Below are 21,780 nucleotides of genomic sequence, written 5' to 3' on the forward strand. Positions count from 1 at the left end.
CCTTCTTATACTGTTTTGTCACATAAGTTTTCTGAAAGAAAAATATGAGATTTAATGAACATTTTGGCCAAAAAAAAAAGGAGATGGTATCAACTGGATTATGTAAATTAAATTGCCTTTTGCCAGTTAAAAAAAATTATGTGATTTACTACATGAACCAGCACAAATAGGTAGTACAACATAACTATATAGTAAATACACTGGCAGCTTACTGCAGCAGCCATTCTTTATCAATCCTAAATGAATTTGTTCCTAAAATACTAAAGCCATACAAGAATTTGAATTGATATAATACAAACAATCAAGCTCGTTGGACTTTAATATCGTAGCTAAGTTTTCAGACAATTTTAAACTCTGAACTTGAAGCAGAATCAAATGGATAAAATAAAAAATTGACATTAGCATGATAACGCCACGAGTCTGACTTCATTGTCCTTGTCAGGTTCACTAGATAGTAGATAATCTAGTTTTGAGTGCACGAAATAAGAAGTACGCTAAAATTTAGAATCTATCTACTACATTACATTAACTACCAAAAATGAAATATAACATTAAAAAATTCTCTATAACCACTACCCAGTTCACATTTCCACTTCTCTATATTCTCCCAATCAACCTAAGGCAGGCAAGTTAAAAGTTTAAGAGAAATTATTTGACAGGAAAAGACGGCAACATTTTAGCTTTTACACTTACCCGCTTGTGGCAAGCAAACTCATTAGAATGCCTTTTGAGATAATCTATAAGCTTGGGAAAATCTTGTCTGCGAAATACATCCCACTGGGCACCGTCAGACACTGCTAGTGATTTCTTCCCATCATGATTGGAGCTTTAATTGTTACCCTTGAAACTTTTCCTGTTTTCTGATGTTTCTAAGCCATGTATACTCTCACAAGAAGGTAGCAAAGTTTCAGAATCAAAATCAGATTTAACATCCCGAGCAATTTTCTATCCCATGATTCGTGAGTGGCAGCAGAGGAACACGATACCCTAGCAATTTTCCTAAAACCTGGGATAAAACAAACCAAAGATACAACACCAATCACTCATATTCCTAAAACCTCATAATGGTACAGGGTATCTGATATAAAAAGGATAAGAAATAACAAATGTTGATTAGAATGAACGAGTAAAAGGTTAGAAAAAATTCAAAGCTTCACAGAAAATGTATGGATTACGTTCTTCATTAACAATATACGAGTTTTAAAAACTCTAGGTTGTCCACTAATACAAGACAAGATCTACTAAAGCGCTGGTCAAAGGCATAGATTAACATGATATTGCAAATTGGCTTGAAACAGAGGTATCACTGTGAGTACTTTGAACTAAAACTATCTAATAAAAAACATGCACACACCTAATTGTTACTTGTCTTCAACCAATACTGAAATTCCCTTGACTGAAATAAATAAGAAGCTTTATTTATAAATCAAGACTTCAAGAGATTAGTCATTTGAACCACAACAGGAGAAAAGAAATGGACATACCATGTCATAGGAATCATAACACAGTTTTAAGACATAATCAGCCTGTACAAGTTGCTCGATGTAGCCATATGAGATTCATGTATTCTTGAAGTGGCAGAGTATGGATTATTTCAGCATAATGGGATGGAAACTGTTGTTGAAACAATTGGGAAGAAAGCCAGCCCCTTAATTTCAGAGTCTCATTCCATGTATTCTTATGTGTCTGGCCCTTGAAAGAACCCATGAAGTACTGCTTGATACCAATTTCTACCTGCCACATGACCCAAAAATGACAGTGTCATACTATGATCTTATGCCATAAAAGCATAAGTTGAAACTACCATCCAATGCCATAAAAGCTTCAGTGGTGTGTCCAGAAGCTTCTTTTTTTAGCTTGTGGTTGTTATATGCAGCTATGCCTGCTATGGCTACATAAAAATATATTCACAATGAATATCTTTGTTACTGTAACATTCTAGCACCATTTAACTTCACTAGAGTTCCTTTCTATAAAACATATCTATATATATATATATAGTCATATATTTGTCTAATGTACATGGGCCTATTATGAACAAGATCAGACAAGGCTGGGGAAGCAAGAGAGGGAAAGATAAGGGTGAAATTTTTTTGTCAACCCACGAAGGACCTTATTCTTCATTTCTTTAAAATAGATATAACACTTTTGGTTGTTTCAGGGAGACAAAATATTTCAATCTCATAACATGTTATAATACATACTTTGACTCTGAATTCAATTGTACCCAGAGTTTTATTAGAATTAAATCTGCCATTATTTTTATTATTTACCAAAGATATGAGACAGGAGCTATGGAGTGGAGTTGTTATCAGTGGAAAAGAGAAAACAGTATGAACTAGACAACCATGTATATATTAGTTTACATCCCCCCTATACCCTTTTATTTCATATCTAATTCTTTACTTCATATTTAAATTTACAATTTTGTGCTTGGTCACTTTTGAAACCACTCTAGAAATTGCAATATCAAGTGATCCACGATTGTAAGAGCTTGGCTGAAGAAACGAGACAAATGAGAGATATTAAAGGACAAATTTTTATGACTATAGAATGCATGCTATTACCAAAATCGTTTTCTTTTGAGCAAAGCTATGGCCCTTGCTAGTAAGAAAGATGCAGCAGCCCTTCAAAAATTATCTCTTACTGAGGTAAACCTTATAAACAATACTTTAACTTGATATTATAGTATCAAACTTTATAATTTAAGAAAAAGAATAGTATTTTTTTTGTCATTAGGCTGAAAATTTCATGTCCCACTGTCTCTCAACTCTCTTCCACCTCTATTGATCATTATTTTCTACATTTTCTCAAGAATAAAAGTGTGTTTAAAACTAACAAAAACCATATTGATCTATTCATTTTCCTTTTGCTAGAATTTGTTCCCTTTCCTTTTGTATTTTTTCCAACTGAGTTCTCGAGAAAAGCATATTAAAATATTAACATTCAAAACCACCATCACACACTCACACAGTTAATGCATAAAAACAAAACAAAATAACTTACATCAAACCAAGCATATCACGCTATTGCTTCATATAGCCACCTAGTATCAGCCCTGTCCAAACAAAACATAAACCATCACAAAATGATTCCATCTATTTTATCAAATAAAATTATGTAAAAATAGGTCCATGCTACTCCAGCTCAATTCACCAGTATAATTCTTGCATATACCATGACATATTATTAACAAAATAAGATGCTTTAGAAAACTGAAGTAACGATTTATATATATATATATATGTTAACCGAGATTTTCGGCAACTATATTAATGAATAATATTTACTAGTAATAATAATGAAAATGGAAGATCGACACGAGGTTTTTACGTGGTTGGGGCGTTAACTAGCCTTAGTCCACGAGTCCATATATTAGAGCTAGAAGAAGCTTTTACAATGGAGTTTTCTAATTATATCTGAACAGAGTTTCTGCCTTCTCCCTCCTTTTTCTCTCTCTTTTTTTACGTTGTTCTACAGCTTATATTTATAAGCTGAGGGGGACACCGAGTCTGGGCCGGATCCGACCTGGGCCCATCAGAGGAATGTGCATAAGGGGCCTTCCTAGTGGAGGCCCAATATAAAAAGGTATACAATACACAAAATTCAAAACAGCTAAGGCCCAATTAGTTGACCTGTGACACAAGCCTTCGCCCGACAAAACGGCGCTTTGGCTCTGACCACTTCGAGTCACGAGGCTGATTCAAGAGACAAGACCGGTCAGGGTACTTGGCTGCGCAGTCCTGACACACCAGTGGGCAATCCTGAGGTGACCTTTTCTGCAGGCGAAAAGTGGGGGACAATGCCCACGCGAAATGAGGCGATTTCAGGATTCTGGACGCCTGGCCCTTCAACTGGGGAGGAGGTGATCCAGGTCCGTTTACCATCGGCCCGCTCCGTTTACCTCGGGCCCGGACCATACCAGGCTCCGGGATAGGGACGCATAGGCCGCGACGGTCCGGGTGCTCTGGACATCGCCGGGACCGTTCAAGGTGACGACGAACCCGGAGGTACGTCCCGGACCCCTCCAGATGGGCGCAGTCTAGAGTCCCCAGTCCGTACCAATTCCCTTGGGCGATATTCAAACCAAGGGACCTTGGGCTAGGCCCATATGCCGAGTCGGACCTCTGACCGTGGGCCAGGGCGAAGGCCCAAAGCCCTTCCAGGAAATGGGGATAACACTTACCCCCCAAGCCTTCACCCGGGCTTGCCAGGAGGAGGGTTGCATCACCCTCGCGGCGCTCGCCAAGTTGTCTCCCCAGTTCCTGCCCAAGCTAGGAGGCTTGGCCAAAAGGCCGTGGCAGTGGCAGATTGCTCAGCCCGGATCGTTCACCGTGATCCGGGGACGTTTATCCTTGGCCCGATTTAAGAAAAACGACACACGTGTCGCCATGCGATTGTTGCAAGGGCCTCGAAGAGACGCCTAGGCCTCCCAGAGACCGCTAGGCCTAGACTAGGGGTCAGCGCACGTCACGAAGCGTCACATCCGCACGGGGGGGGGGGGAGTCATCATTAATGTCCCTGGAACGAGGTGGACCGTAGGATGGGGCGTCCTTTAGCATTCGCCACTCCTGGGCCGTCAGATTTGAGACGTCAAGGATCTAGACCAAAAATGACTCATAAATGCCCCCTGCGCAATTCTTGATCGTCGGATGAAGAGGCACCTGACCGTTGGATCGTGGGCCTGAATTTGGGGGCTGATATAAAGACTTCCAGAGAGCAACATTTGGCACTTTTCCATTTTCAAACCAGCTTAAGAAAAAACCCAAACGCTTGTTAGAGCTTTGCATGTCCGACCTCGCCGACGAACTACTCCGCCGCTTGCTAGTTCTGCGCCACCGCCTGTTCCCCAGAGCCTCAACCTTCGTTCCTCAACCTGACGGCGTTTCTCGGGTTTGTCCCGTCGACGAATTACTGCATTGGCTGTGCCACTTCAAGGACGAAGTTCTGCCATCCTTACGGCCGGACAGCCACCAGCCTCAGCGGTCGACACCACACAGTAAGTCTTTTCTAATTCCGTTACCAACTTTGTGAACTTATGCTCTCTAGATGCATGCACCTAGGCCCTGTGCTTTAGAATTTGTTAGGGAGGCTGCCTGGTTTGGGTGGCACCGTGCTCGGATGCTTCCCGGACAAGGGGTGGACCTTAGTAGCCTTCTCTCCCGATCAGGGTCCCCGGCCTTTTCGGGGTCCCGGGCCTGGTCCGACGAGACTCCAAGTAGTCATTAGGAGACTCCCTGTACCTCGACCGACTTTTTTGGGTTTAGGTACTGACTGCTTGGTCTTTCTTTCTCTGTTCCCAGATCGTCAATCATGGCCACAGGCGTTACACTCCATTCAGAAGAAGAGGTCAATAGGGCCCCTGTAGTCGCTCCCGGATCCAAGACGCCCACAGGCAATAGGTGGGAAATGGATGTAACGGCCAACTCGTTCCGGAACTACCGGATGATGCTGCTCCTAGAGATGAAGCTGGGCATCGAATCGACTCCGGGCCTCTTCCACAATCGCATGGCTAGGCTAGAGGAACGGGCGCATACGTCCGTGGATGGATTCAGGGTTTGGAGCGCCGGACATATTAGCGCGGGAGCTACGCTCCCGCTTCATGACTACTTCGTGCGGTTCCTGACATACGTGGGGATCGCACCTTTCCAACTGCTGCCGCAAGCGTACCGTCTGCTTGCTGGGTGGAAGGTGTTTTGTGTCGCGAAGGAGATCGCGGAGCCCACTCCGGCGGAAGTCTTGTACTTTTACAAGTTGGTGCCGCAAGTCAATGTTAAAAACAAGAGCTTGGACGGCTTTTACAGGCTCCAGCCGCGGAGTGGCTACCCTGCTCCTACCAGCACCTGGAAGCACCCTCCGGATGTCAGGCATTACTGGTTCATGACATCCGGGTTCCTTATTGACAAGAACCCCACGCTGCTGCTAGACTTCCAGCGAGTGGGTAAGTATTCCCCCGGACCCTCTCTTTTACTCATCTTTTGCTTCCACCTCTTATCGTATCTTTCGGGTCGCAGGTCCCTTCATTCAAACCCCTCTTACCGAGTTTCTCCTAGAAAGGAGGAGGTTCTATGCCAAGCTGACCGCGGAGGAGCTGGACGTTGGGGGCTATGTCAATGACAAAAACCTCCGGCTAATAAGGTTGCTGGCGGCCACCCAGACCATTGTCGTCCCGAGCTTCTGGCGCATCCCGTGCGAGAAGGACAACGAGGTCCGGGAGCAGTTGGCCCTCGACCACATCGCCGAGGTGGTGAGAGCGGCGGGGGCCACGGCTGCCCAGCGTAAGAAGAATCAGCTTCCGGCGGAAGAGGCCACCTCGGAAGAGCTGGAGGAGCTTTTCGAAGACGCCCTACCAAACGCCGGGACTCCCAGGGCTAGTGTATCGGGGCGAGGTAACTCCCCTTTAATCTTAACTTATGCTCCCCAAGTCGAGGACTTAGCTAGGGATAGGCTAGAGCCGCCGGACCCCGCGTTTGGGGCTGATGGGGAGATGAGGCCTTCATCTCCCGTCCCTGTAGGAACATGGATCCTAATGTTCCTGTCCGGTTTCCTCCAGTATGGGGGGTTTCTAACCCCGGATGACGTAGGAGACCGGATACACTCATTCGCTTTAAGGGAATTGAGTCTCGCCCGGGGCCTAGAAGAGGGTTCGTCCCGGGCTGTTCTTTTTTACTGCTGTGTTTTCCTGTCTGGCTTATCATACTAACTCCTTTCTCTTGTACTTTTGCAGAGGATTCCGATATGTCTAACCCGGCCAGCGAGATTAGGAGGCTCATCAAGGAAAGGTCGGCCAAGAAGGCAGCCAGGAGGTCAAACGTCGTGGCAGGCTCGAAGCCCGTCCCTACCAATGAAACACCCGGGTCAGTGCCCTATCCCGACGAGGCTCTGGCAGTGGTCCCCTTCCAGGTCGTGGAGCCGGCCGCAGACGTCCCTTCGGACCGGCCCCCGGTGATTGATTTGGAGGCGGGCGACGCCGTAAGCCGGAGCTCAAGAAAGAGGGGCCCGGAAGACGACGCCAGGGAAGGCGAACGCGGGAAGAGGCCCCGGACGACACGGTCGGAAACAGCTGAGGTGTCACATGGGAAGAGTCGGCTAACCACGAAGGAGATCCCTACTCCGCCAGTCCTTCCCCTCCGCCCAACTCTTCTCGAGGAGGGGGAGATCGCCCTGCGGGACGAACAGTCCCGGCTGATCAACCGGACCTGGGAAAATGGCCGGTGCTGGAGGGACGACGCTTACAAGGCCCTGACAGTCCGTCGTCAGGTCGAGTTCTCAGACCGTTCTGCCGAGTTCAGCGCTCCCCAGCCGATCGTGGACCGGCTAGCCGCCGAGGCGGGCTTCCGCCCCAAGCTGGGCCAAGACATCGTCCCCATGGCTGCTGACTTGTTGGATCAGGTTGGGAGCACTATGTCCAACCTTCAGCTGAAGAGGTACGCCATGATAGCTAACCCGGACGTGCTGTTCATCTCTCAGGCTCTCCGCCACCAGGCCACCGCAGTAATGTTCGCTTCACTTATATTCCTTCTGTCATTTGTTGGTTTTATTTTCTAACTTTTCTTTGCTCCAGGTTGACTTACTGTCCCAGAGGAGTGCCAACCTAGTAGCCGAGCTTTCCATAAAGATGGAGACGGCCAAGCTGGAGCTGGAGGCAGCCGTGAACCAGAGGGAGGCCTTCAAGGAGACCTTTAGCCGGGAAACGGCCCATCTCCAGGAAGAAGTGGCCCGCCTGAAGGCGGAGCGCGAGGAGATTGGCCGCGCCTAGGCTGGGCTGGAAGAGGAGCTGTCCCGGAAGACAAGAGTCGCCAATGAAATGGCGACGCTCTTGGAGATGGCCGCGACACAGTCCGCCCTGGACAAGGAGGAGATCCTGGCCCTGAAAGCCCGAGTCTGCGAATTGGGCGACTCCCTGCTTCAGGAGAAGGCGGCGCATGAGACGACCCGCCAGGAGAAGGAGGAGGCCGATAACTTGGTGGATGTTACCTTCGACGAGGCCATCTATATGGCCTGGTGTAAGGATAAGAACATGAACCTCCTCATCTTCTCTGACCCGCAATCGAAGCGTGTCGAATATGAGGCCAAGGAGAGGGAGGATGCAGACCTCCGGGCGGATGCGTTGTAGGCCCGTGTCTTGGCCTTGTACTTTTGTTACTGTTTTTGGCTTGTAATTAAACTTAAAACCTTGCTACTTTCTTTTGTCTTTTAAGAAAGCTTCCTTCCATTGTTCAGTAGAGATTTCGATTTGTTGCTGCGTCTAACTGATTGCAGGGGGTTTTAGTCTTGGTTCCAACGGCCGGGACCAGGCCCAACTAAATTTTCCAAGTCTCTAGCCTTGGCGTGGACATCGTTCGTCCGGGGCGGGACGAGCCTTGGGCTTGGTCCCTTTTATTATATACCCCCGAACATCGTTCATCCGGGGTGGGACCGGCCTTGGGCTCGGTCCTCTTTTTAATATCCCCGGACGTCGTTTCGTCCGGGGCGGGACGAGCCTTGGGCTTGGTCCCTTTTTAATATATCCCCGGACATCATTTCGTCCAGGGCAGGACGAGCCTTGGGCTTGGTCCCTTTTATTATATACCCCCGGACATCGTTCGTCCAGGGTGGGACCAGCCTTGGGCTCGGTCCTCTTTTTTAATATCCCCGGACGTCGTTTCGTCCGGGGCGGGTCGAGCCTTGGGCTTGGTCCCTTTTTTAATATATCCCCGGACATCATTTTTTCCGGGGCGGGACGAGCCTTGGGCTTCGTCCCCTTTTTTTTTTTTTATACCCCCGGACATCATTTCATCCGGGGCGGGACGAGCCTTAGGCTTGTTCCCTTTTATTATATACCCCCGGAAATCGTTTGTCCGGGGTGGGACCGGCCTTGGGCTCGGTCCTCTTTTTTAATATCCCCGGACGTCGTTTCGTCCGGGGCGGGACGAGCCTTAGGCTTGGTCCCTTTTTTAATATATCCCCGGACTTCATTTCGTCCGGGGCGGGACGAGCCTTGGGCTTGGTCCCTTTTATTATATACCCACGGACATCGTTCGTCCGGGGTGGGACCGGCCTTGGGCTCGGTCCTCTTTTTTAATATCCCCAGACGTCGTTTCGTCCGGGGCGGGACGAGCCTTGGGCTTGGTCCCTTTTTTAATATATCCTCGGACATCATTTCGTCCGGGGTGGGACGAGCCTTGGGCTTGGTCCCTTTTATTATATACCCCCGGACATCGTTCGTTCGAGGTGGGACCGGCCTTGGGCTCGGTCCTCTTTTTTAATATCCCCGGACGTCGTTTCGTCCGGGGCTGGACGAGCCTTGGGCTTGGTCCCTTTTTTAATATATCCCCAGACATCATTCGTCTGGGGTGGGAATGGCCTTGGGCTCGGTCCTCTTTTTCGAATGTGCCTGGGATGATACCCCCCGCAAGTGAGCGGAGACAGGTCTGGGGTCACTTGGGAAAGAAATTCGAAAGGAATTCGTCCTAAGGCGTACATTTTCTTGGTGACGATAGCCCTTTACGACGTTTTACACACGTCGTTTTCATTGTTCAAAAGGGAATTAGCTCTGAGGCGTACATTTCTTACAACGTAAATACTAAACTGGGACAAGTCCTAGGACTACTGGTAGTATTTGCGGAGATGCTCCGCATTCCAGGCTCGCGGAACCTCGGAACCATCGAGCCGCTTCAAGCGGTACGTTCCGGGGCAGACCTCGTGCTGGATCTCATACGAGCCTTCCCAATTAGGGCCCAGAACCCCTACTCCCGGATCCTGAGTAGCAGGGAAGACCCTCCGCAGGACTAGATCGCTGTTTTCGAACTTGCGGTTTTTGATTTTGGAGTTGAAATGCTGTGCGATCTTGCCCTGGTACATCTTCAACTGCACTTGCGATTCCTCCCGGATCTCCTCGATAAGATCCAGCGATTCCTGGAGCAAGGCGTGGTTCTGGGCAGGATCATATGTGTCGCGTCGATGGGACGGGACGGTCATTTCAATTGGGATGATGGCTTCGCATCCATAAACCATTGAGTAGGGGGTGTGCCCGGTTGATGTCCTTTTGGTCGTCCGGTAGGCCCACAATACGCGTGAGAGTTCCTCGGGCCATTTGCTCTTACAGGCCTGGAGCTTTTTCTTCAGCGTCCCTTTTAGGATTTTGTTCACGGCTTCGGCCTACCCGTTCGCTTGCGGTCTGGCGACTGCCGAGAAACTCTTCACTATACCGTGTCTTTCGCAAAAATCTTTGAAGTGGAAGTTGTCAAACTGCTTCTCGTTGTCGAACACGATTTTGTAGGGGAGGCCATATCGACACACTATGTTGTTGATGATGAAATCTAGGGCCTTCTTGGACGTGATCGTGTTCATGGGCTCCGCCTCGACCTATTTCGTGAAATAGTCTACCGCCACAATGGCATATTTTACCCCTCCCTTCCCGGTCGGGAGAGATCCCACAAGATCAATCCCCCACACTGCAAACGGCCAGGGACTGTTCATCAAGGTTATCTCTGTCGGGGGGGCCCGAGGGATCTTCACGTACCTCTGGCACTGCTCGCACTTATGGACGTAGTCTATGCAGTCTTTCTTCATGGTGGGCTAGAAATATCCTTGGCGCATAATCTTCTTGGACAGACTGGGCCCGGCCGTGTGATCTCCGCAAAAGCCTTCGTGGACCTCATGCATAATGGCTCCCAGTTCGGTTCTGGACACGCACCTGAGGTAAGGCATAGACAGTCCCCAGCGATAGAGTTTCCCGTCCATCATGACGTACCGGTGGGCCTGGTATAGGAGTTTCCTGGCCGCGGCTCGATCGTTCAGAACGTCCCCGGTGGACAGGTATTGGATCAGCGGCCCCATCCAGGAAGTGGAGTGGTCGACCGTATTGATGGTGGGAGCCCTGATGCTTGGGACGGGGAGACGGTTGACGGGAACCAGTCCGGCCAGTTCAGCCTCTACGTCGGTTGCCAGCTTCGCAAATGTATCCGCGAACACGTTTTTCTCCCGAGGAATCTGGCGGATGGAATGCGCTGCGAACGTTTGGAGCATCTCCCTCATTTGAGTCACGTATGCCGCCATCCGTTCTCCCTTGGTTTGATATTCCCCCGAAATCTGTCTGATTACCAGCTGAGAATCACTGTAAATTTCGAGGTTCGTTGCCCCTACTTCCCGGGCCAGACGCAGGCCGGCTAGGATAGCTTCATGCTCCGCCTCGTTGTTCGAGGCTTTGAACTGGAAATGGAGGGCATTTTGTAGCTGGTGCCCCTGCGGTGACACCAAGATGATCCCGGCGCCGGCCCCGTTCTCGTTCGAGGCTCCGTCCACGAAGATTCTCCAAACGGGCGCCGCGGAAGATGCGGGGATACTCTCTTCTGGGGGGATCCCGGAACATTCGACGATGAAATCGGCCAGGGCCTGTCCCTTAATGGACACCCGGGGCACGTAGGATATATCAAATTGGCTCAGCTCCATTGCCCATTTCAGGAGTCTCCCTGACGACTCAGGTTTCTGCAACACCTGCCGCATGGGATGGTTGGTTAAGACCTTTATGGCGTGAGCCTGGAAGTAGGGTCGAAGCTTCCGGGATGCCATCAATAGGCAGAAAGTCAGCTTTTCGATCAGCGGGTACCTAGATTCGGCGTCTAGTAACCGCTTGCTCACGTAGTATACCGGGAGTTGTGTCATTTCCTCTTCTCGTACCAACGCGGCGCTGATGGCATGCTCGGTCACGGCCAGGTATAGGTGCAAAGGCTCTCCTTCGCCTGGCTTCGCCAGGATGGGGGCCTTGGCCAAGTGTTCTTTCAGCTTCTGGAAGGCTTCTTCGCACTCGGGTGACCACTCGAACCGCTGGCTTCCCCGAAGGACGTTGAAAAAAGGGACGCACTCATCCGTGGCCTTGGAAACGAAACGGCTCAGGGCGGACACTCTCCCCGTCAGGCTTTGAACGTCCTTGTGCTTCCGGGGAGTGGCCATGTCGATCAGTGCCTTGATCTTCTCTGGGTTGGCTTCGATTCCTCGGAAGGTCACTATGAAGCCCAGGAACTTCCCGGAAGCTACCCCGAAAGTGCACTTCTTAGGGTTCAGCTTCATCCCGTACTTTCGGATAACCGCGAAAGCCTCCGCCAAATCCTCCGAATGGTCCCCCGACGTCTTGGACTTGACCAGCATATCGTCGATGTATACTTCCATGTTTCACCCTAGCTAGGCCCGAAACATTCGATTGACGAGCCTCTGGTAAGTTGCTCCGGCATTTTTGAGTCCGAAAGGCATGACTATGTAGAAATAGATGCCCTTGTCGGTTTGGAAACTGGTGTGCTCCTGATCCGCCATGTGCATGGAGATCTGGTTGTAGCCCGAGTAGGCATCCATGAAACTTAAGATCTCGTAACCGGACGTAGCGTCCACCATTTGGTCTATTCGGGGGAGCGGGAAACAGTCCTTCGGGCACGCTTTGTTGAGGTCCATGAAGTCGATGCAAGTTCTCCAGGTCCCGTTAGGTTTCGGCACCAAGACCGGGTTGGCCAGCCATACGGGGTATACTGCTTCGCGGATGAAATTGATGGAAGACAACTTCTCCACCTCCAGCTTGAGGGCCTCGGCCCTTTCTGTCCCCAAAGGTCTGCGTTTCTGGCGGACCGGGGTCGCGTTTGGGTCAATTCTTAATGCGTGACAAATGATATTGCGGTCGATCCCAGTCATATCGGAGTGGGACCACGCCAGAAGATCCTGGTTTTCCTGGATTCGGGCGATAATGGCAGCCCGAATGTCCGCCGGTAGGCTCTTTCCCACTTGGATAACCCTAGTCGGGTCAGTTTCGCTGATGCATACCTCTTCTATTTCGTCCATTGGCTCCAGGACACGCTCGTCTCCTATTCGCGGGTCTAGATCGTCCTCATCCTGGACTACTTGCTCAACTGGACGGAGGGCCGGCTCGACGGGCTCTTCCCGGACCATATATACGGGACGGGCAGAGACATGGTAACACTTACGAGCGCTTTTTTGGTCTCCGCCGACAGTCCCTATTCCTCCATTGCTGCACGAGAACTTCCATGCATAGATGGCAGATGGAGGTGATGGCCCCGAACTCAACCAGGGCGGGTCGGCCAAAGATGACGTTGTTAGCGGTTGGGCAATCCACCACAACAAAGGTGCATAACTTGAACGAGTGCTGCAACTCATCCCCCAGCGTCACCGGCAACTGGACCTTTCCCATGGGGAGAAGCGCGTCTCCGTTGAAGCCGTAGATTTGGGTCGGGCAAGACGCCAAATCAGCCTCCGTCAGGCCAATGGCGGCAAAGGCAGGTTTGAACACCAAGTTGACGAAGCTTCCGTCGTCCACCAACACGCGGGATACCAGCTTGTTGGCAATTTGGGCATCTACAACCAGCGGGTCGTGGTGCGGGAAATGGACGTTGCGGGTGTCATCCTCCGTGAACGTGATGGGGAGGTTCATCAGTTTAGGGCGCTGAGCCGGGACCTGGACAAGGGCGCAAACTTCTTGGTCGTGGTCCAGCTCGTTCAGATAGCGCTTTTGGTCATTCTTCGACGGTCCTCCTAGGTGGGGTCCGCTCGATATGGTCGCCACGTGCCCGTCCACTCGAGGGGGCGCTGCTCCGGTAGAATAGGGCATTACAGGGCCGGGGGCCTGCGCGGCGATGGTCCCCTGAGGGGCCTGCGCGGCGATGGTCCCCTGAGGGGCCTGCGCTGAGGGTCCTGGTGCATACCCTCCCTGGGGCAGGTATGCACGAGTCGTCACCGGCGCCGTGGATTGTCCGGGGATTGCTGACACGCCCGGGACGCCCACGGGCATTCTTACTCACTGATGGAGGTGGAAGGCGCGGACCAAGCGGTCAGTGACCTTTTTTAATGCGGCCATTTGCTCCATGAGCTGCTTGGCCGTGCTATCATCCAGGGGGATTCTCTCGTTCCTCCTGTCATTGATGTCGTTCCTGAGGTCGCCGTCTCGAGGAAGGATTTTTTCCTTGCGGGCCCGCTCTTTCCGGGCATTCAGTCCGTCACGTAGATCTACCCGGGAAATGTCGTCCCCTGAGTTGAGAGCGTGACGATCCTCGTGGCGAGACCGGTCCCGGCGATTCTTGTTGACTGAGGCACTTGGGTGCAAAGACCTTTCCCGCCCATTCGCCCCTGGGGCGTGCCGGGGCTGATCGTTCCACGGCCGCTCTCCCTGCGGATCGATTGGGTGGCCTCGTCTTGGGACAGGGCGCACCTTCTCTTTCCTGGATAACAGCCGTGAACGTGCCCCGGCTTTATCGACGGGGGTGGTCTTTTTCCGGGTCGTCCGTTGCTCCTTGTCCGGGACTTTCGGAGCCGTGTCGGGAAAAGGCTCTGGGGGACGGATCGGGCTGGCACCCCTGGGGCCCCCGGCTTGCGCTTGGGGAGCGGGTTGTTGCGTCTCTGGTTGTGGGCCAGCTGTGGGGTTGGCTGCCGGGCCCTGCGCGGCCATCAGTGCTTGCAGGGCTCGTAGAGACTCTTGCACCCGGCGATGCGCCTCCGCCTGTTCAGCCATCCTGGCTTCCTGATCCAGGATCTGCTGCCTCAGTCTAGTCACCTCCGAGTCTTGCTGATCGTCGTGAGGGACCCCGGGGTCCGCGGCTTCATCGTGATACTCCCCCTCGTTCTCCTCCTCGTAGTACTCTTCTTCGTTTTCTACTTCGTACTATGCCTCACCCTCGTAGTCTTGCGACTCATCTTGGTGAGATGTCTGAGGAGGCACGTCTTCAAGCAGGTCTTGAGGAATGTGCTGAGAAGGTAGCGGGTCTCCGTTACCTTGCTCTGGGTTGGTAGGGTCGAAGGTGGTGTGACGCGTGTTCACCATCGTAGTAAAAGGCCTGACGTTGGCGCTAGCTTCCTTCAACTCTCAATGAAAGCACCAAACTGTTAACCGAGATTTTCGGCAACTATATTAATGAATAATATTTACTAGTAATAATAATGAAAATGGAAGATCGACACGAGGTTTTTACGTGGTTGGGGCGTTAACTAGCCTTAGTCCACGAGTCCATATATTAGAGCTAGAAGAAGCTTTTACAATGGAGTTTTCTAATTATATCTGAACAGAGTTTCTGCCTTCTCCCTCCTTTTTCTCTCTCTTTTTTTACGTTGTTCTACAGCTTATATTTATAAGCTGAGGGGGACACCGAGTCTGGGCCGGATCCGACCTGGGCCCATCAGAGGAATGTGCATAAGGGGCCTTCCTAGTGGAGGCCCAATATAAAAAGGTATACAATACACAAAATTCAAAACAGCTAAGGCCCAATTAGTTGACCTGTGACACAAGCCTTCGCCCGCAAAACGGCGCTTTGGCTTTGACCACTTCGAGTCACGAGGCTGATTTAGGAGACAAGACCGGTCAGGGAACTTGGCTGCGCAGTCCTGACACACCAGTGGGCAATCCCGAGGCGACCTTTTCTGCAGGCGAAAAGTGGGGGACAATGCCCACGCGAAATGAGGCGGTTTCAGGATTCTGGACGCCTGGCCCTTCAACTGGGGAGGAGGTGATCCAGGTTCGTTTACCATCGGCCCGTTCCGTTTACCTCGGGCCCGGACCATACCAGGCCCTGGGATAGGGACGCATAGGCCGCGACGGTCCGGGCGCTCTGGACATCGCCGGGACCGTTCAAGGTGACGACGAACCTGGAGGTACGTCCCGGACCCCTCCAGATAGGCCCAGTCTAGAGTCCCCGGTCCGTACCAATTCCCTTGGGCGATATTCAAACCAAGGGACCTTGGGCTAGGCCCATATGCCGAGTCGGACCTCTGACCGTGGGCCAGGGCGAAGGCCCAAAGCCCTTCCAGGAAATGGGGATAACAATATATATAACTGAAACTATAAGCGTAGAAGAACATAGGGTTGTTAAGGATTTGGGGTGCTGAAGAGGGAAAGGGGAAAATCAAAAATAGGGTTTTATGAAACAGTACCAAAAGAATCTTAAGGGTACTTCAATTCAAATAAGTTAGACCATAGAGCATCAAACCACAGGAAAGAAAAAATTACCATGTGGCAGAACGTTCCATGCAATGGTATCAGTCACTGCAGTGAAAATCCAATTTAATTCCCCCAAAAGTGTTTTGCGGTCATTTTGGCGGCCCGGGATTTTATCAATTAGTGACTCATCAAGAGATTCATGTAGTAATGAGCATCTGCAAAACCTGAGAAACAGGATGCATCATGAGATTGCTACCATTCAATCAATGGGAATCCAAATACGATTTTGGGAACAGAAAGAAAGTCAAATAACACAAGAAAAATTGCATTAGAAATCACTGAATAGTACGTTTACAAGTCTCAAAAGGAAGAAGCAAATTCGGCAACATCAAGAGATGAAAGAAAAATCTGGCAGTACTATCAGAACTGAAATTTCAGCCTCCATTAAAATCAGCAGAATAACAAAATTCTCAAAAACTAAAAGAACTAATAAGCCAGTTGGTCAGATCAAATATATAATCCATACATATAAACCGATAGGCAAAGACTTTTCTCCCACATCCTAATAAGAAAGTATTGCCATTTCTAACTTCCTACAGCTTTAAACAAGCAACACAGCTAAAAGACTTTTAGTTGACAAACTAAAAATAACTAGGAAGCAGCCAATATGGAATAAACACCACAAGGCAAAACCAGAAAACTGCATGATCTCAAATAAAGATGCATAAACTCAATAGGCGATCCTAACAGACGAACAAGGAAACAAGTAAACGAAGTAGTCAAAAACTAAAAAATATGACTAGTTTCGTGAGTTAGGACTGTGATAAAAAAGATTGTGTGGTCACTATCAAACTCTCTCACATTAAAAGGCTTAAAAGATGATTCCAACATTGACAAAAGTGAGATCTACACATGTATTTGCTTAAATGCATATATATATATATAGTTCAATTGATTAAATTAATCAATGAAACAATGACACACAACCTTTCCATCCATCACTTTCTTTGAATGAACATTCTCTTGTCCATTTCAACATTAAAACAAAGTTAGCTAGAATAAGCTGCAACAGTGATATAAGAGCCACAATATAGTAAAAATTTAACACTTAACTCAAAACAAACCTTTCATTTAAAATATTAGCGTAATTAATTAAAAATGCAAAAACTTGATAGAAAACCTTTCATTTTAAATGAGGTTGTCCAAACAGTAACTAAAAATGCAAAAACTTGATAGAAAACCTCAACACATGAACACATGTCAAGTCTTCAGAAATATGCCATTAATTAAAAAGTTCCAGCTTGTTCTTTAAGTACTTTTTTTATCACTGATGAGAAGGAAAAAAGTTAGTTCATCTAATTCTCTTTAAAGACTTATTACAAACAGTTTCAGGGTTTAATCTAATATTTTGTATCCATTCATGATAAGCACCCAATTAATGAATAAACTACATTTATACAACGCAAAAAGAAAAAGGAAAAAGACTCACATCTAGAACGACAATCTGAGCATCAGAGTTCTTAATCAATGGGGCATTAGATGAAAATCTTCGATTTCCAGCGCTGGCAAACTGAACAAGAGGAAAATGATTAATTTTTAGTTATTCTCTGTATAATAAAACTATTATTCACATGGTATTGAAATACAAATATTCTGGTTGCCTCTCAACTTTTTTAACAGCGACAAAATAAAGAAAAATACTCATCTACTACTATATATAGGTGTGCCCTATTTTTTAATATTATCAATAACTTAATATATGAAACTTGTAGGTAGACTGATCTGCAGATACCTTATATGTACTCAATAGATTTGGAGGAGCAGTGCTAATTGGTAGACTTAACTCAGTCCTTAATGCCACAGTATGCATTACTTTGACAGCTTTCAATGGATATCTTTGTTGTAATCACAAAATTAGACGGCAGATATGTAAAATAAAATAAAGGAAATGACAAGACAAGACAGAAAATTTGCATCAGACAAGAGGAAAAAGTCATACATAACTAATAACTCTCAAGTGTTTAAGAATCATTAACATTTTTTGAACTAGAGAATACTACTATAATTATTTTTGTGGGATACACATTACTACAAAGAAAGCAAAAAATTTAGAAAACCAACATATTTATTGAGTTTTGATAATACTTTTTCAATAGCCATTGCACATTGGAAATATATTAAGAGGCCACCCAAGGCCAAATGAATTAGTTAACTTACTTTCCATGGGCAGTTTCTCCAAAAAGCATGACCGCATCAGCACCTTCCCGTACTGCAATTGCAATGTCAGAGACTTCTGCCCTTGTTAATGTAGGATGATTAATCATGCTCTCCAGCATGTTTGTTGCTACAATACCTGGTTTCTGCATTCTCTGACACCTTCTAATTATGTCCTCCTGTACGTAACAAGGAAATTTCATTCATGTCAGAATTTGAGACAAATTCAAGATTTTAACTTCAGTATTTTAAATAATAATCATTTGAAAAGATGAACTTATCATATATACATATATATGGGTCCAAAGACATGAAAAGGAGATAAATACGCTGCATGCACTGAGCAGGGATGGCAATATATTTTCAATGATACGATATGCTACATCATGAATAAAACGTTCTACATATGGTTATTCAAACTGTTTCCCAAAGCCACAGTGTGCAGCATTCCTTGAATAAGTCAAATGATTAGCAGTTAGTCACGTCTTTATCAGTCTACCTCAAGATGTGCCTATGTTATAAATAGCTGAGAATTACTTTCTAGCCTCACTTTGTGAATGAGTTTCTCTTTTAGTAAGGAAAAAAATGTGAATGGATTTGATTTTCCCCAACTTGGTCCAAGAATTGATGCATAAAAGTCAAAGTTTTTCTTATTATGCATTAATCGGTAACTAATACTTTATCAAGTAGTGTTCACAGCAAGTGAAAAGGAGTCCTCAATATTCCACCAGGAAAAGAGATTCCAAACAGAAATAATATTACTTGAAAAAATTATCAAAACCACAATATTTCAAAATCCTTTAATACTCTCAAGTATAAATGTCATCAACTTTCTCTACAACGTGCATGATAAAGAAGTAATAAAAACGATACCTAAAATCCATGTCTTACTTGTAACAGAGGAACATCCTCAATCGAAAGTTCAGCTCCAAGGTCCCCACGAGCAACCATTGCCTAGTAATAAACTTGTTAATATGATGAATAAAAAGATATGAATTCTTCTGTTCTTTAGCAGAAATGAACATGTGGTTTAGCTCTTTTTCTGTAATTCCTTGTCCTTCTCAATGATTTGGATAATGTTTTGAATAAAATAATGAGAGAGAGGGGGTACGGTACCAACAATGATCACTGAAGGGTGGATAGGTGTACTAAAGATATAATCTATGACTAAATAAGTGACCACTGATTCACAAAGAGACACTGGAACTAACCCCATCATATGCAGGAATAATTGAATGAAGATTTGGGATAGAGTCTGCACTTTCAATTTTTACAATCATGTGAATGTCTGCATTGCAACCTAGAAAAGAGATTTTAAAAAATTAGTTCTAAACAAGTAACTGGAGTCAAATAACTGGTACTGAACAAATTGATGATAGAAATAATATTTTACTTTTAAGATAATCTTTCTACTCATGAACCACTCTAGCATCTTTTACAAAAGAGACAGCATAGAAATCGACTTGGTTGTCCACTCCAAACTTGATATCTTCCCAGTCTTTATCTGTACTTGTGGAGGGACCAATTGTACAAACTATCTTCATTTTTCTTCGATTGTTCGAAGTCGCCCTTGCCTAGCCCATAGAGTAATATTCAATGGACTGATCATCATAAAGAGAGTACTTGTCCTGAAAAAGAAGAAAACCAAAAGAAAAAAAACATAAATTATGAATACTTCAAGTTTACATAATGCTTTTTTAAATAAGAATTAACAAAACATGAATAATAATATGCACATCCACTTCAAAAATTCACCATGGCTTTATATGTTTCCGGAAACCATGCAAGGGAAAGAATATATATACACATGTAACCTTATAACAGTCCCTTAAAATTGTACAATTACCATATAGAGAACATTTCCATAAAACAAAACCCCAATAGGGTGAATTTAACAACTCCAAAAATGAAACGGAATGACCAAAGTTAAAGAATCAATTCAAAAAAATGGAAACAGGCATAGCTCATCTTCGTTTACGTTATTACGAGGCTTCCCAAATTTCCCAGCAACCAAACAGCAAAAACAAACAAAGTCATAGCCACTCAAAACCAAAACCCAGAACGAAAAGTATACATACAGGGCTCCCCGCAAGGCCATTAGGCGAGTTGAGCTGGCCTCGGTATCTCTCCTTGGCTATCTTCATGGATCTAACAGTGAATGCATGGCTCTTCTGGCACGTTTCTTTCTGGGTCTAGATTGAAATGCAAGGAAATCGCTAAGGCGCTTGGAGGATGGTAGAAAATCAGGGGTCCTCTCGGGTTTGAGGAGAGACATTCTTGTCGAAATGTTAAGAGCCGCCATTGAAGAAGACAACTCTGAGAAAAACTGACTGAAACCCCCTTCGTGAGACCGAGCCACCCACCCCCTCCTCGAGACCGAGCCACCCACCCCCTTTGTGAGACCGAGCCACCCACGACCCTGAGCCCGTCGTTTTCACAAGACCCAAGAGCCCTTGTCATTTGCGCCGTTTTCCGATGATAGGGAAGGTCAATTTTTCAAATTAGGGGAGAGAAGAGAGAAAGGTTGTGATGGAGATGGGGTGGAGTTGTGCGATGGAGCCCCTGTCAAAGTGATTTGGGCAGAGAGAAAGGAATGAAGTGAGAGAAAGAAAAATTGGATTTGGGCAAAAAGTTAACCAATTTTTTCATTTGGCGGTTAATTTTTTTTTGTCCCGCACCTATAATCAAATTTTACCTTTTTTAATCTTACTTATTATAATACTTTTTGAAAAAACTTATATTAATGTGTTATGGAAATAGAGATTTGTTGTAGTGATGGTAAACATTGGGGTTTACTAGCTAAGCAACTATAAGCCTCAAAATACATTGAGGTTTGCTAGCTAAGCAACTATAAGCCCCAAGAAACATAAAAGTATTGGGGTTTTCTATTTAAGCAACTATAAGCCCCAATATATATCATAATATATAATAACATATCATAACATAACATATTATAGCATAATCATAACATATAAGCATATAATAACTATCCTATTTTCCTAAACAATACCGGGATATGAGAACAAGGACAAGATTTTTGAACACTCCTAAAACCAACAATAAGAAGGTGAGTATTCTAAAGAAAGAGATGATAAAGAAATGAACTATACCACCAAGATGAAGCTTACCGAAAAGAAACCTTAAGTTCAAAGAACTTATATACCTAACCAAGAATGGAAAACATTGAGGTAGGATTTGAGTAAAGAAAACTATAAGAAACTAATGAAATATACAGAAATGAACTAGGAATAGGAATACCTTTGAATGCACTAGAACCGAACTACATCTCGATATAGAAAAACACACTATTATCTTACTTCCCAAGTGTTTATAAAGCTTAAGATGATAAAGCTTATACCCCAACCAAAGTGTTTATCACTCTATAGAATTACTATCAGATGAAAGGCTCTGAACACAGCTTGAAGAATGAGAGAAATGGCTGGGTACTAGGTCCTATTTATAGAGTTCAAGGTGTGGAAAGATCTTCTTTTAGCTTGAATAAAAATAATGACTATAAATTGAAAAACATTTTAATATTCGTTCAGCAGAGGCTTAAGACTTGGTCAAAACGTTCAGAGACTTGTCAAAAGGTTAAGTGTTGAATTGAGCTCGGTTTAAAAAATATTTGAAAAGGAAACCCTAGAGCCAATATATTGCCC

The 21,780-nt window shown here is 46.4% G+C and overlaps 1 protein-coding gene and 2 long non-coding RNA genes across 4 annotated transcripts; all 3 read right to left on the reverse strand.

Annotated features, from left to right (window-relative positions):
* Nucleotides 1-25: 25 nt before the first annotated feature.
* Nucleotides 26-16,275, reverse strand: LOC133783146 (uncharacterized). Of its 2 annotated transcripts, XR_009870776.1 has the most exons (6): nt 16,257-16,275; nt 15,977-16,131; nt 3,007-3,058; nt 1,485-1,734; nt 1,355-1,396; nt 26-1,006 (listed from the first exon to the last, which is right to left on the reverse strand). It is a non-coding gene; the product is annotated as an uncharacterized LOC133783146 (long non-coding RNA). The 2 variants fall into 2 exon arrangements; XR_009870775.1 differs by lacking the exon at nt 1,355-1,396 and having other exon boundaries at nt 45-1,006; nt 16,257-16,274.
* Nucleotides 16,276-17,114: 839 nt separating this feature from the next.
* On the reverse strand, nt 17,115-18,338 carry LOC133784456 (pyruvate kinase isozyme G, chloroplastic-like). Its single transcript, XM_062223799.1, has 3 exons — nt 18,125-18,338; nt 17,700-17,802; nt 17,115-17,469 (listed from the first exon to the last, which is right to left on the reverse strand). The coding sequence occupies exons 1-3, from the start codon at nt 18,322-18,324 to the stop codon at nt 17,443-17,445; spliced, it is 330 nt and encodes a 109-aa protein (XP_062079783.1). The 5' UTR covers nt 18,325-18,338; the 3' UTR covers nt 17,115-17,442.
* A 675-nt stretch (nt 18,339-19,013) lies between these two features.
* Nucleotides 19,014-20,485, reverse strand: LOC133784458 (uncharacterized). Its single transcript, XR_009871349.1, has 4 exons — nt 20,200-20,485; nt 19,515-19,749; nt 19,333-19,421; nt 19,014-19,075 (listed from the first exon to the last, which is right to left on the reverse strand). It is a non-coding gene; the product is annotated as an uncharacterized LOC133784458 (long non-coding RNA).
* Nucleotides 20,486-21,780: the final 1,295 nt, after the last annotated feature.

This window comes from Humulus lupulus, chromosome 6, assembly GCF_963169125.1.
Source record: "Humulus lupulus chromosome 6, drHumLupu1.1, whole genome shotgun sequence".
NCBI classification, from domain to species: domain Eukaryota; kingdom Viridiplantae; phylum Streptophyta; class Magnoliopsida; order Rosales; family Cannabaceae; genus Humulus; species Humulus lupulus.